This window comes from Scomber scombrus, chromosome 10, assembly GCF_963691925.1.
Source record: "Scomber scombrus chromosome 10, fScoSco1.1, whole genome shotgun sequence".
NCBI classification, from domain to species: Eukaryota; Metazoa; Chordata; class Actinopteri; order Scombriformes; family Scombridae; genus Scomber; species Scomber scombrus.
The window spans coordinates 26,236,733-26,251,579 of record NC_084979.1 but is presented as its reverse complement, the minus strand read 5'-3'; the positions used below and the strand labels follow the sequence as shown (position 1 = coordinate 26,251,579).

Sequence of the window (14,847 nt, the reverse complement as noted above, 5' to 3'; positions counted from 1 at the left end):
TGTGTGTGGAAGCTCAAACTTCTGTGCCCTGTCTGATTAGGTTGCCATCAACAACAAGAAGGTGGATCTGTCCTACAGTTTCACAGAAGACAGATCCATTCGCAAGTGTGTGGACAACAGCCCCTGTGACCGCCGGCCCTGCCTGAATGGTGGTCATTGCATGTTTAGTGCTGAATATGAGTACCAGTGCCTCTGTAAGGATGGCTTTGAAGGTTAGTGCTCTCAGTCTTGTGTACCAATTCAGCAAAGTCAGATCTGCCCAAATTACAACTATGATCTATGTATATGTCTTATATCACAAGCACTCTGTTTCTTTAATCACTTTGTGTTTTCTGCCTATTTCACATTTATAATCTGAACATTTACATGAAACTTGTAGGAGCATCAGGACATAAAATGTAGTTAAAAAACAGATCTTCCCCTTTGACAAAAAAGGCAATTTTACAGTTAAAATGGGTAAAACCAAAAACAGTTATCCCTTTCCTCATATTCAATATTATCTCTTAACATTATGAACATGCCCTGCCCTTTATATGATCTTGACCCTTGACCTTACATCCATGGCTGGTGTGTCACCCTGCAGGTGAGCGTTGTGAGGTGGTTTGCCAGAGCAACCTTCAATGCCAGAATGGCGGCAGCTGTGTCAACGGCCAGTGTGTGTGTACTCCCGGCCACACAGGCCTGAAATGTGAAGAAAGTAAGTATTGACTGGCTACATGTTCATCACTATTAAATCCAAACAAAAGCCAGAAATTGATGACTTTTGTATAGTATTTGTTGTGAATTTATAACCATACAATTTCAATAGCATCCATTTGTGTAAAAGCACAGTGGACATTACTTATTGCATACACCTGCATCCTGTAGATGAAGAAACTCAACATCAAAGCAGAAAGACTAGACATTCCTCCAGAAATTATACGACTCAAATTCTCCACAGTATGAAGCCCCTCTAACATCAGACAGTCCACTCCCAGCGTTGCACTCCATGCATGTTGGGAGGGTTAACCCTAAATGATTACGTGTGTCTCACCCATGCACTCTCATGGCTATATCCTGCACACACAGGCCAGTTCTCCAGCTTCCCAGAGGCCCCAAGGAATTTGGAAGCTAGCGAGGCGAATGGTACAGTATCCCAATATTCAGTCTGCCTGACGCGACCGTGACTAACAGGGGCCCGTCTGAGCTCGCACGGCCCTGCATCCCTTTTGAGCTCAACCCAAGTTGTCTTATCATCTAACATGCGTACAAACCAAACATGCGTCTGTACTCAACTGGCAACTGAGCCTCTTATCCCCATTGGAAAGTTGGGAGAGGGGAATTCTGCATCTATGCTAAAAGTGAACAGGTTAATAGACTGCTGTTGTGAGATCAAGTGATCCGTGCTGCCTTTTTTTTTTGATCCCATGGCACAATTTTCATACTTGAAATGCTGGAAATGTGGAATTCCCCTTGTTTTTCTTTTCCCCTTTCATTGTGTCAGCTCTCACCATAAAAAATCGTGTTGCCATCTACTTTAAAACTGCTTTTCTATACAACAAAAAATATTTGTTTTTCTGTCTGAAACTTTCTGAAGTCCGAACATTAAATCTGCTCCATGTCTCCACACATTTGTGCTGTTACTAACAACTTGAAGTGTCTGTTGAGAGGACAGTGTCATGGTTGTTAAATGTGGTATTTGTGCATGGAGCCATCGTTTTGGTGAGTTCAGATCGATCTCTGTGAAAGGTCAGAGATTATGAAGCGTGTGAAGAATGACAAGTAACAGTCAAATGAGTCTGCATCATGGAGCCTGGTTTGGTTGCGCTGAAGATTTTGGTTGTTTTTTTGTTTTGAAATTGCAGTATTTGCATATGGACTTTGGGCACGTGATGAAGTGTAAAACAATATTTTATTTGATATAAATATTTAAAATGTAGCTATGTAACTTTTCAGAGAAGAAATAACCTAATTTGAAACTAAACTTAGACATGTTGGTGTTTCAGACTTAATCGCTGTGGTGTGTTACATATATGGATATGTAACTGACATTAATGAGTCAATTTGCTGACTTATAATCTTTTTTTACTTGTATTAGTGCCATGCTATATTTTAGCTGTTAAGAAGAGTTCAGTGATACATATATATATTAAAGTTTGCTGCCATCAGCTGCTGGTCATACTGAACCATGTGAAACTATAGAAGCAAAATCCCTCATTGTATTCAACTGAGAAATAACTTTTCATTAACAGGAAGAATGTGCTATTAATTCTTTTAAAAGCTGCATATTATCAACGTCAACAAATAAAATAGAACACATTCCTCTTTTTGTCTATAAATGTTGTGTCTTACAGGGTTTCTTCCATTCTTTTGCCACTGGAGGGCACCATAACAGTTAGGATGAGTTCACAGCAGCCTCACTTTAATTTGAATGCTGTTTTGATTTGTATTTTATTACATTTTTTGTAGATTCACCCTATCAGTATGCAGCTAATTTCCATAATGATGGATACATGGCCCTTCCTAGAGCAATTTTCCCAAGAAGGTAAGTGGAGTCTGTTTTTATGCACCGTTTTGCTTTTAGTGTTTGTGTATTACGAGTTGGTGTAACAATGCTTCAGGGGTAAGATTGTTGACATTCTTCTGTTTTAGTGCCCATAACTCGCCACAGACCATCGAACTGGAGATCAACACCGGCTCCTCTGAGGGCCTGATCCTGTGGCAGGGAGTGGTAAGTCAAGGTCCTGGTCTTGTTCCTGAGACAAGACCTAACTGTAAGACTGAGGCATGGTTTATTCCAAATCTTAAGTCTGATACTTACATCGTTTCCCGTCATCTCTTAATCCTCATCCTAACCTTACCACTGCACTACAACACTCTTAAACATCACTAAGTAGTTCTCATAACATTCAGTGTCAGTTTTTGCACTTACACATGAAACAATAATACATACTACATTTTCTTTCATTTGCAATTTCTTTCATTTTAGTGTTTCACTGGCTGTTGTGCAGGTATTCATCATCATCATCATCACACTGTCTAATTCATTCTTGTGCCGCTGAGACTGTGACATTGTTGGGCATGTTGGCTGCGAGCCTGGCTCTTTCTGACACCACTAAATAAATGCATGTTGCTTCTCTAACTCACCCTCCATTTTCCTCAGGAGACCACTGGCGCACGCAATTTGCGAAAGGTGCATGCTAGTAAAAAGGTATCCACTCAAACCACAAGACACTCCTTATTTATTTGACAGGTTTCAAAACATGTGCTTTCCATACCAATACTGTATGTACACAAGAAGTGTGCACAACAGTTGTAAGATATTTCTATTGAACCGCACAATTCTGAAAAGTATCTGTGATCGTATTGCACAATGAACATGAAAACTTCTCTTGTCATTGTTATTTTGCATGGAAGGTTTTATATCACACTTATTTCAATTCTGTAGGGAGACTTCTGTCTGCATTGCCTCATGTTTGCTATTATAGCACATGGTGCGGATAATTACTACAGGGCAGCCAGTCAGTAGTTCACAGTATTCCGTCGCACATCATCTTCCTCTGCTGACTCGACACATTGCTTTCTAGGAACGTGGATTAAATGGCAAGGGCAAGGACTTCATTAGCCTCGGTCTACAGAATGGACACCTTGTTTTCAGGTGATTCAGCCCTGTAATTCTGTAATTGTGTTTACATCTGGATGATTTATTATTATTTTAACCTCATATTAATGTTGAATGTTGAAGTAATGCTGATGATTTGTATGATATCCAGTTACCAACTGGGCAGCGGAGAGGCACAGATCTTGTCCCAGAGGTCCATCAATGATGGGAGATGGCATAAGGTTACAGCAGTCAGGTATGATTGAATATTATATGCTGCAGCCCTTTGGTTTCATGTATATACATGTACAAAGTAACCATTAGGAGTTTCAATACCACAACCAGTAAGTCTTAATGACAAGTGTATAGCTGGATTACAAGGGAACAACATTGTGCAGGATTTCTGGTGATATCTTTTTTTGGTAACTTCTTTACGAACCAATGTTGTCTTTCAACTGCATTAAGCTTTAAAAAAGGCAATTTAACAACAACAAAAGGAAGCATTGTGTTCACTGTAATGTGGAGCAGGAAATGCACCTGTAATACCTCAGCATCCTTTCATGTATTGTCAGCAGTAATACAAAATAAATGCTGCAATGATTCTTTTCGTTTAGAATTAAAATCCTCATTGCTTTAACCTACCTAATAGCTGTTTTTTATAATATACAATATCAAATATAGCCATTATTCTCAACATACATGCAGTATCTAATATTCCCTGAACATTAATCGATAGCGTATGCACAGTTATCCTGATGAGTTGTGCTGTTTGTCTGTTTCCTTGCAGAACTGGAAAAGATGGATACATCCAGATCGATGGAGGAGACGAACTACGTGGAGCGTCTAAGGGCAAAAGCCTCATGGTCGACACCAAAGGCAGTATATACCTTGGTGAGTGGATTGAAAGTATGGAGTACTGAAAGTGACAGTAGTCATAACATAGCTTAATACATCAAAGAATAATATTAATGGAGTATAAAAAGAAATATAAAGCTTGACACTTTTCCTTTAACCTTCACTCAGTTGGTTCATTTTCCTATTTCTTTGGGTCAGGGTTAGGGTTAGTGTTTGTTAGATAGTTAGGATAGCACTGGCCTGGGGGTGTCGGTCAAAACAGACAAGACAAGATGGAGATTCAACCGCTGACTGATTTATCCTTAATCAGCACAGAAGTACAGTAGATCCAGTTATGGCATTTACCAAAGGTGGATGTGTTATGAGAAACAAATTGGAAATAAACCATACATATAACAGGTTAGTAGTAAGTAGCAACAATTTAACTTTGCTAATAATCTATACAGGCGTTATCATTATCCATAGTGGAAATAGGTGCCCACTTTGTTTAGCTACCATTTTCAGTTAAGCTAGCTGATGTATGGAGTTGTATTTTCGACTTGTTTGTACTGCAGAAGTTGAAAAATGTATCTTATCTATTTGATTTTCTGTTCTTCCAATTGAGTGAAGCTACCTGGCTTATTTCGAGTCATATCAGAGAAGACCGACCAAAACCGTCATGGGGGTCAGTTTTTAGTTTGTTTATCACTGTTTCTTTAATAATGTGTGTGTTTTCTCGTGTGACAGGTGGAGCGCCAAACATCGCTGCTATGACAGGAGGGAAGTTTTCCTCGGGAATGACAGGCTGCGTGAGGAACCTGACACTGACGAACGCCCGGCCGGGACAGCAGCCAACCCAAGCCATCGACCTGCAATCCCACGCAGCCCGCGGCATCAACGTGCAGCCATGCTCTTCATAGACCGCAACATACACATGCAAAGATGAACACACACACACACACACAAACACACACACACACTTACAGATATACACACAGAGACTATGGAGTGATGCCACACATACACACACACACACAGCAGACTCACACAGAGGGACTGACACACATAGAGCCTGACACAAACTTGGTGCTTTGCTGCTACCAAAAAACAAGACGACACAACAGGATACGTTTCTCTGTGTGCAGTTAAACCAAAAAAGAGAGAAAAATTGAAACGATATTAACAAGTCTTCTCTTCCTCAGTGTTGTATTCTCAATGAAGGACTATTAACACAGGAGATCCAGTTCAGTTTACATACTTCCAGCAGTAGTTTTAGCCATGAGAAGAGTAAGAGTAAAACGTATTAAGCCTTCTACGATGGGTCAGATCCTATGGAGTTGGAGATGTTTTTACAGCACTGAATTTTTATTTATATACATATGAATATATATATATATATTATATTTGTGGGGGAAAACATGCAAACTAACCATAACTGCTCTTCAACTTTCCTAGAGTTTATTCTGGGTTCTAATACTGTGTGTCCAGCGGTTTTAATAGGCCTAACTGTATTAATACTTGAAGACGTTTAGGCCTTCTTTCTTCACTTCTGTAGAGGAACCTTTTTTTTTTTTTTTTTTGCGCGCGAGCATGCTTGCAGTCTTTTGCCAATGTTGGGAGAGGAGCGCACACGGTCACAGTCACATGCAGTTTCAGTACACAACTCAGGTCGTCAAAAGCAAATTAATAACCGCAAATGTTACAAGTACTGCTGCTTTAACTCAATTGAAATGATTTTGCTTCACGAGTCATTTGCCTTCACAACGCTGTTGTGTCTTCTGTGTCTGTATTTGTTCTTTTTTATAAAAAAGAAAGAAACCTTGGTGCTAATGTCAGACACGAAGTTACAGCACATAGTCATACAGTTGCCTGTCGCATTGTAGGAATGTACATTTAGAGATGTCTTTTAGTAATTTGGTTACTTAGATTAAGAATGCTTCCTTGTAAAACAGAATACATTAGTATTTGCTGATGTGCGTGGCATTTGAGGTTTATTTTATGATGATATGGCATGATTTGTTGCCTCCACAACCTTATTTGATTGAGTAGATCTCAAAAAAGGAGTTTTAAAAAACTGAAAAGGGTGTAATTTTTTATGTGTGGTTGTTGAAAATATTGTTTTATGTGTAAAACTATCTGCCAGTCAGGTAGATATCAGTATCAATTGAGAATGACTGTGTGTGTGTTAAGTAGATATGTTGGCTATCTATGTCTCCATTTCTCACAGGTCACTCTAAAGCCCCAGTATAGAGTCAGGTGTGTGTGTGTGTGTGTGTGTGTGTGTGTGTGTGTATGTATGTATGTATGTGCGTGTCTGTGCATGTCTGTGCATGTGTTATTATCCATATCCTCAGGAGGGTCAACCCAGAACTGCCTCAAGATGTTACTTAATTTTAAATTTTGGTAGCTTTAGTGACACTTCAGTAAGCTATAAAACTTTGAAGGCTCTGTGGTTCTGTAGGTTGTTTTCTCTTCAGAGGGAGATTCATCTGCAGTAGGACACAGTTGGAATAGTGTTTGTTCGTGTGGGAATGCAGTTGAAGCCTCCTGCAGGTGCTGTGACCAGTAGTGTAGCTCTAATAAAGCATGCTCAGCCGCCGTAGTCGACCACACCACAAAACCACAATGGCACGATCACTTTGGGGTTCACCAACCTTTTCTTGTTTTTTTTTTGTAAGCTTAAAATATTTGTATTAATATTCTAAAAATGAGCACTATCCTTTCACTTAGAGATGCTTCATTTTTATTTATTTCATGTTTTGTTTCTCTTTTCCTCTTTTTCACCGCTTACACGGCTTGATTCTGCTGTTTTAGAGTCAATCGCAGAAGCTTGCTATTTTCTTTCCTCTGGTTATTGTGTATTGCCTCCCACATCCCCTTTGTCCCACCCCGGCCACCCCCCAACCCCCCTCTCCCCCACCTCCCCTCTTCCTGGTTAAGTTCTTAAGAAATTCCCCCCAACAAAGTTCCCTGATTACAACTTCCCATGAAGGGTTAATATGTGATCCCTGACTGGAACTACCTGGTAAAATGTTTGGAAACTGGTGTTATTACTTACTCAATGTAAAAATAGTCTTAGGCTCCAAATACACTGAAAGGTGCCATCATGTTGGTTCAATTGTGAGCATGTGTATTAAGAAGAGCCAATGTTGTGGTCCAGGTTTAGGACACTGAAGCAGAATAGGATGGTGTTTGCTCTTAAACTGGATTTTCATATATACACTGTACACTGTCGCCCAATGACTTACTTGTCAAGTATCTGCCACTGTTTTTTTTTGGTTGTTTTTTAGACCATTGCAAAATACAGCTTGGTCATAAACATCAATTGTATATGAAAGGTGCACTTTTAGTAATGATGGACTTTTTTTTTTCCTTTTTTTTTTTTTCTTGTTACATTTTGCTGTTACACTACGGAACAGCAGAAAAAGACAATAACTCGATTAAATGAATGAAAGTGTACCAGATGAAATATTGTCCATGTCAGGACAACCTGACTGTTCCATTTCCAGTGTTGAAAGGACGCTCCCCCTGCCCTCAGTGTTTCTTAATTAAAAACAAAATTCATGTGCTATTTGTAATCTCGTGAGTTTTCTTTCTTTCACCGTTGCATTGCTACTGTCTGCTCTATGCTGGGAGGTTTTCTTTAGAGAAAGCTGTTTTTGTTTTTTTTCCTCTGCACTAAAATCAGTTCATTGTTCCCAAATAATCCATTGTATATTTCAGCCTTAAAGCATATCCCTGAGGAGAGGTTTGGAAAATTATAGCATGATTACACAGTCTGTTCAGAAAGTTGTAGAGGTTACACCCAAATCAGGTTTCTAAAATTAACCTGTCCCGTGGGTGTAAAGCACTCTCATCTTACAGACTGTGTTGTATTTATTTACTAAATTACAATGGCAATGGACAAATAAAGCATCATGTAAGTGGATGTGCCTCAAAACAGAAAATATCCAGCAGATTCATTATTAGATGAGTCACATTAGCAGTAAGAGTAGTGTCTAAATCAATGTACATCATGAATATTCTCTGTAAGGGATACACATCACTTGTCCATACTTTCAGAGCTTCTCATAATACAGTGCCGAAGAAAACAGTTCATGAACTATTATTTAGCAAATCGAACAATTATCACTGACAGTGTTATCAGCAGGGTGCAGTTTCACATGCAGATTAGGAGGACCCCTTCTGAGCCACAGGAGGGGTCACCTGTATACTGTACATCATAATCAGCTGTGTGACGTTCAACCTGTAAACATGAGGAATAATCTTCAGTCAGTCTGTCTGTCAGAGCATGTTTACCACCCGAGACAAGGCATGGGTGGGTTTTGGGTGGCTCAGTTTTCACACTCACGTTATGGTTGGTTATGTAGGAGAGAGTCTCTCCCTCAACTAGGTGAGGCTTTTTACTTTTTTTATGTTGTTGTAAAACTCTCTTATTAAACATCGCTAAAGTAATTATTTCAACATTTCCCCATAAAGCAATAAATACATTATGACTTTGGCAAAAGATTTCACAGAGTTTGCATGACTTATTAAAATGATTTTTTTTTTTACTTACATTACAAAATAATACGTTAAATAAATGAGATGAGATATATTGGAAAGCTTCTTAAAAGGCAGCTCAGCAGGTTTTTAGGGTAACGGATCCAAGAAATTCAACTACTCTGTCTTCACTATATGTTTAGTGCCTTCAACACACAGATAAATCTTAAAATATCAAGGTCATGTTTTCATTTTTTTCTCCAGACAACCTGTCATTTATTTCTCTATCGCTCTGTGACCCGGATTGTCCCATCTCCAACTGTTTCACTTACTGCACTAACAATATTTTTTTCAGTGTCAGTCACAATAAAATTCTGACATATCCTGTTTCTTGTATGACCCAATTGTTGTGATATAAGTCAATGATACAATGAAATGATACTCAGACAACAACAACTGCTGGATGTTGTGTTTTATGGATGCAGTAAAAGTAAAGTAAAAATAGCCCCATGTAATCATCAGGTTAATCTCAGTTTGGATTTAGGGATACTGGGGGGGCGGGGGGGTTGAGTATATAAAAGGTAGGTCATGGAGGGTAAGATCCTATCAAGTCACATTTTTGAAGTGCAGGATCATGTGTTTTGGCAGCTTGACCCATATTAGGGACTTAAAGTCAGGACATCTCAGCCTGTGCTGCTTTAGTTTATTTATTTTTTTAACCACTATTTTTAAATCTGTCTCTCGCAAGTCCCCTAACTCTATGGAAATGCAACAAGCAATTGCTGGCGCTTCACTTTAATAAAAAACAACTTTTGGAGTGTATGGTAGCTACGTGCGCTAAACTATCCATTAAAGCCAGAATAATAAAACTCAAATCATGACTTTTAAAGCACTTTTCTAGACTGAAAGCACCATATAAATCCTTACAATATCTGCACTAAAGTTGAGGCCTGTTTGGATTGAACATGACACACTGAACAAAGATCATGTCACTGACCTCCTTTCTTCAGCATAGATGAATTACTCTGTATAATGCCCAATGTTATGTTTCTTTGTTCCTACTCATATAAAGTTAATCCAAAGTAGAAATAAGATCCCATCAGAAATGTGGCCAACATTTAGTAGATGATTGAAAATAAACAAAGTTTGAACATAATACTCTTGCAACACTGAGATCATTCTTTAAGACACTCAATTAGACAGTTTTCAAGACAAAAAAAACATTTAAAAAGAGATTCTGTGTTCATATCATGTCAGGAAAGCATCACGTTTTTGGCCCTGTTGGGTGTGTTGTGTAACGCTGTCATGTATATAACAGTTACTCTACACTAATCCTGGTTATCTTAAACCTATTTTCCAGGAATATTGAGCAGCAGGGCCTGAGGCTTTACTGTTTAGGCCAACATCTCAATTGTTTCCCACAGAAACCGAATAGTCACTTTAAGCAGGTGAGCTCTCGTGGTCATTGTGTTATTATAAGCACAATAAAGGCAGATTGTGAGCTATGGCATGCTGACCTTTTTTTAAAGAACGCCAGTGAAGCAAAGTCAATACATTTGTATAAGATTACAACAGCAAAGTGCAGAAATAAAATTAATGTAAGTTAATATATCCACTTTTAGTTCATAGATTCTACTGTATTTGAACTCTTTCAGCACACGCAAGTTGTTTTAATTTATTAAGTAGCTTTCTTTGTCATGTTCATAGTCATGGCTGTCAAGCTCAAGTATAATCATGTTGCTTTCCCTTTTCTCTCTGAGCCTCAGGGATTATGAATAGATCCCTGGGGCTTCAAAACAATCAATGAAGTCTTGACTTTCACCAGTCTGTACCACACCTGGTCACCAAACACTACAGACAGTTTAACTGGAGTATTGGAGTTGAATGAAGACAATAGAATAATACATTTTAAAGGATAGGTTCACAATTTTTCAAGTCTTAAAACAAAAGGTTAGGTGTCCATATGAAAACTGAAAGAGGGTTTTCTCATTGTAATTATTCCTCCTGTTCATACTAGGTATTTATCCCCTTCAAATGCACTTTCAATGTAAGTGAGGGGGGCCAAAATTCACAGTGTGTCTACACAGTCATTCTGTGTAAAAATGCATCTAAAAGTTGATCCGAAGCATATATAAGGCTGAAAGTGTTTCCCTGTTCAGCTGCAATGGAAGTATAGTAACAGAAAGAGGGACTCTGGCTCTATAAAGACTGTAACGTTGAAAGAAATCTACTTGATTTGACTCATTTGGATGACTGAAGCTTCATATTAGATAAACAAATACATTTTTACACATTTTGAGTGTGTGCTGGCATACCGCATTTCGATGTGGTATGCTGGCTGTTCGGCTGACAGGAAAGCTCTGCAGAGGGTGATAAAAATGGCAGAGAGAACCACCGGCTGCCCTCTGCCTTCTCTAGAGGAGATCTCCAGCTCCCGGTGCCTCAGCAGAGCCAAGAAAATGATGAAGGACTGCTCCCACCCAGGTCACAAACTGTTCTGTGGAAGGAGATACAGGAGCTTAAAAAGCACGAACCAACATACTCAATAATAGCTGTTACCCGTGGGCCGTCAGGCTGGTAAACCTACAGTCTTAAGTCACATATTTATTATTTATACGTTATTCTCTAGTTTTTACACCTTTTTCTTTAACTATTTATTCCACCTTGTGTGATTGTTTATATTGTCTGTCCTATTGGTCGTTTTTATTGTTTGATGTTATTAATCACTGAGCACTTGTTTCAGATGTATATTCTTGTACAATGACAATAAAGAATTTCTATTCTATTCTATTCTAGAGGGAGGATTGATGATTTTGGCCCTTAAGAGGGGAACGTGTAATGGTCAATATTAACAGGAGGGATGATTATGGCAAGAAAAATGTATTTCAATGTTCATTTTAGCACTTTAATATTTTAAGACACACTTGAATATTTGTGAATCTGTCCTTTAATGGACTATGGCACAGGTAAAGGAAAGAAATAAAAAAAATAAACTGCTGCAGTCATAAAAAGCGTACTGTCATATTACTTAAATAAGGAATACTTGTAAGTTAAATGATCAAGAGATAGATGCCCCGCTTCGGAATAATAACTGTATGTTATGCCTTCAATAATAAATAATACGAATTTATGACGACTTTTACAAAGACATTACATTGTATTACATTATTAAGACATAGGACATTACAAAGTTAATCATTACTTCAAAGGGTAATGATCAACTTGAAAAAGGTGATGTGGAATATCAACTGGTGAAAGAAGAAAAGAAGAAATGTTTTTGTTGCTGAGATATAAAACATCATAATTGATCCATATATGCATTTAAGAACGTATTCAAAATAAAGGAGTCATGGTATTTTTTAGAATGAATAAACCTCTTTGTTCACCTCTCACAAGGAAGTATCAGGGGAAGTCGGTAAATCATAAGAAAACAGTGGTGCTTTATGTTCTCAAGCTCAAGCTGTGGCTAAACTGTGTCTTCTGTAAGGGTCAACCTTTATGGGAGGGGCAGAAATACAGACATATTGTGCTCACACCACAAGATCTCAGGGAGCCAAACCTATTGGTTGATTGTAAAACCAAAAGGTGATGTTGACATACCCTTATCTGGTCTTTACCGTGTTACACGCTTCTTCACATGAAACCAACTTTGGTAGTATAATCAAGGAAAGAAAAGTATATTTTTAATCTAATGAAAAAAAATAAGTACATGTGAATTTTTAAATGAGATTTTCTCTCCTCAAGCTTACTGGATGAAGAATCATGTTGGTGTTTCAGGTAATTTGATTTTGTGTAATTTCAGCAGTTTGTAGTAGTTGTGTATTTCATAATGAAGCTTCCTCAGCTTTGTTTTCTCTTTAATTTTGTTATCTTAGAGCTTCACAGTTTGGTTTCTTCTTGTATCTGGTAATATAATGATTTCTCATTTCTTATCATCACATATAAACAGAATCATTTATCCACCAAAATTGTAAGTTTTAACTGATCAATAACCCTCTCTTCCTTCAGATTTCCAGTTATTTATCACTGCATTGGAAAGTAAGCTCTGCACTGTTTTACCACAATTTATCTAGAAATGCACAGCACATTGTGGAGGTCTAACTTCCCCACTTTCTCCAGCCTGTAAGACAGCCTGGTTCGATGGAGGAGATGTCTCCATAGATGGGGACTCGGAGCTCTTGAGTGACTTGAGAAGGAAGCACTGGACCCGCATCTGCTCCAGACCAGTGGACATGGAGGCTCAGACTGTTTCGGGGATCAAGTCCCAGTACACCAAGAATATCTTCCACACGTAAAGACATTTCTTGCACTGAGTTGATATCATGAAGCTATGATAATACATGATCAAAGAACTGATGGGTTTTAAAATGTACAGTTTGTGTCTGTTTTGTGTGCAATGTCATAGTCAAGAGCTATTTCATTTCATGATGTATTAACCAGCATCATTAATATAATTTAAGTGTTACCACTAATAATCCTCTGTAATGGAAGAGCAGTAGATTCCAACTCAACAAGATAATACGGATTTATACATTTAGCATGGAGCATGAATACCATAATCTTCTTCACATTAATCAAAGTTTGAACTTTAAAGGTTCATGCAGGGAGACGTGTGGTTAAATTAATTGCTGCACACATGGTGGTGGAAAATAAACCACACACGTGTCGATGTTTCACCTGCACTGGAATTGATGACTTGCAGAGGGTCAATACCCAATGAGGAAAATGAATCTAAGAATATGTCTTAAAGCACTAAACTAACAAGGAGCAATGGAACAAGAAAATGTGTAAGAAGTCAAAGATTATAATTTACAGTAAATACAAAACCATATGTAAAATTAAATTTACAGAAAAGGGAAAAGATCCCAATATGCTCAAGAACCGGTCATTAACCACTGGCAATTTAAGTAGGCAGATACAGAGAATGCCTGGTATAGATATATAGAAAATGAATGGCAGCTACAGTAAGAAGAAAACACTGTATCCATCCAAGTTCCATGTCAAAATGCTGGTTATTGTCACTGCCAAATGTCCTGTAAGCCCATAAGAGCTGAGCACCAGAAATGTTGCAGCACATTCAAATAAACAAATCAAGTAATCAATTTTTTTGATGGTGGTTATGCTCATGAGGATGTGATGGTTGTGCTTTGCAGTTACAGTGCATCAGAGGGATTTTTATGCCTGCACTCAGAACAGAAATGGAGACAGTGCGAGGATTACAAGGTCATGTTCACCTGCACAGGAGAGTTCTGCTCAGGTATGTGATACAATGAAAATGATACAACCTTAAATCATTTGTATGATATATTGTATTTTCATGCAGAAAAAATATTGGTTTCTTTGATTCCTTGTTATTCATAGATTGTAGGACGCGCTGGTTTGATCATGATAACCCAACAGGAAATGGAGATTATGAGGTCCTCAGTGACCTCCTCAGTATATACCCCAGAGAAATCTGCCCTCAACCAATCGCCATCGAGGTTCAGACCATCTCTGGAGAGCCTGCCTCCAATACCTCTGATATATTTTTAAAGTAAGATTAATGACATACATCAAAAACTACAATAAATAAATACATTAAAAAAGTTACCTTCACTTTCTCATTGCCTTCCTCTCTTCATTCTTGCAGTTATGATGCCACCTATGGGTTTGCCTGTGTAAATGCAGATCAGGGGAGCGGGAGCTGTGAGGATTACAGAGTCAGGTTTACATGTCCAAAAGAGTTCTGTCAAGGTATGTGATGTTTCTTCCTTTCCTTTGGAGTAAACACACCAATGTGGAAACAAAAGCATTCAGACTCCCTGCTACATGTACATGGAGAACATAAAAGAGGTTCCTCTGCTCTCCCACACTAACACTACTACTATCGTCCCTTAAGCTTAAACTAAATTACAGTAATTTTCACAGTCCCTAACATACAACAGTTTTGTTCTTGTTAGATTACAGTTTTA

General features: G+C 38.2%; 1 protein-coding gene across 1 annotated transcript in view; it reads left to right on the top strand.

The window, feature by feature from the left end:
- The window catches only part of hspg2 (heparan sulfate proteoglycan 2), a 97,294-nt gene extending 89,309 nt beyond the window's left edge, over nt 1–7,985 (top strand). The window contains exons 78-87 of the mRNA XM_062427984.1: nt 41–212; nt 584–697; nt 1,069–1,125; nt 2,449–2,524; nt 2,632–2,710; nt 3,143–3,190; nt 3,567–3,637; nt 3,753–3,836; nt 4,368–4,471; nt 5,162–7,985. Coding sequence (XP_062283968.1) covers nt 41–212; nt 584–697; nt 1,069–1,125; nt 2,449–2,524; nt 2,632–2,710; nt 3,143–3,190; nt 3,567–3,637; nt 3,753–3,836; nt 4,368–4,471; nt 5,162–5,334 — 978 coding nt within the window. The 3' untranslated portion in view covers nt 5,335–7,985. The remainder of the gene's footprint in view (nt 1–40; nt 213–583; nt 698–1,068; nt 1,126–2,448; nt 2,525–2,631; nt 2,711–3,142; nt 3,191–3,566; nt 3,638–3,752; nt 3,837–4,367; nt 4,472–5,161) is intronic.
- The last annotated feature ends 6,862 nt before the right edge of the window (nt 7,986–14,847 follow it).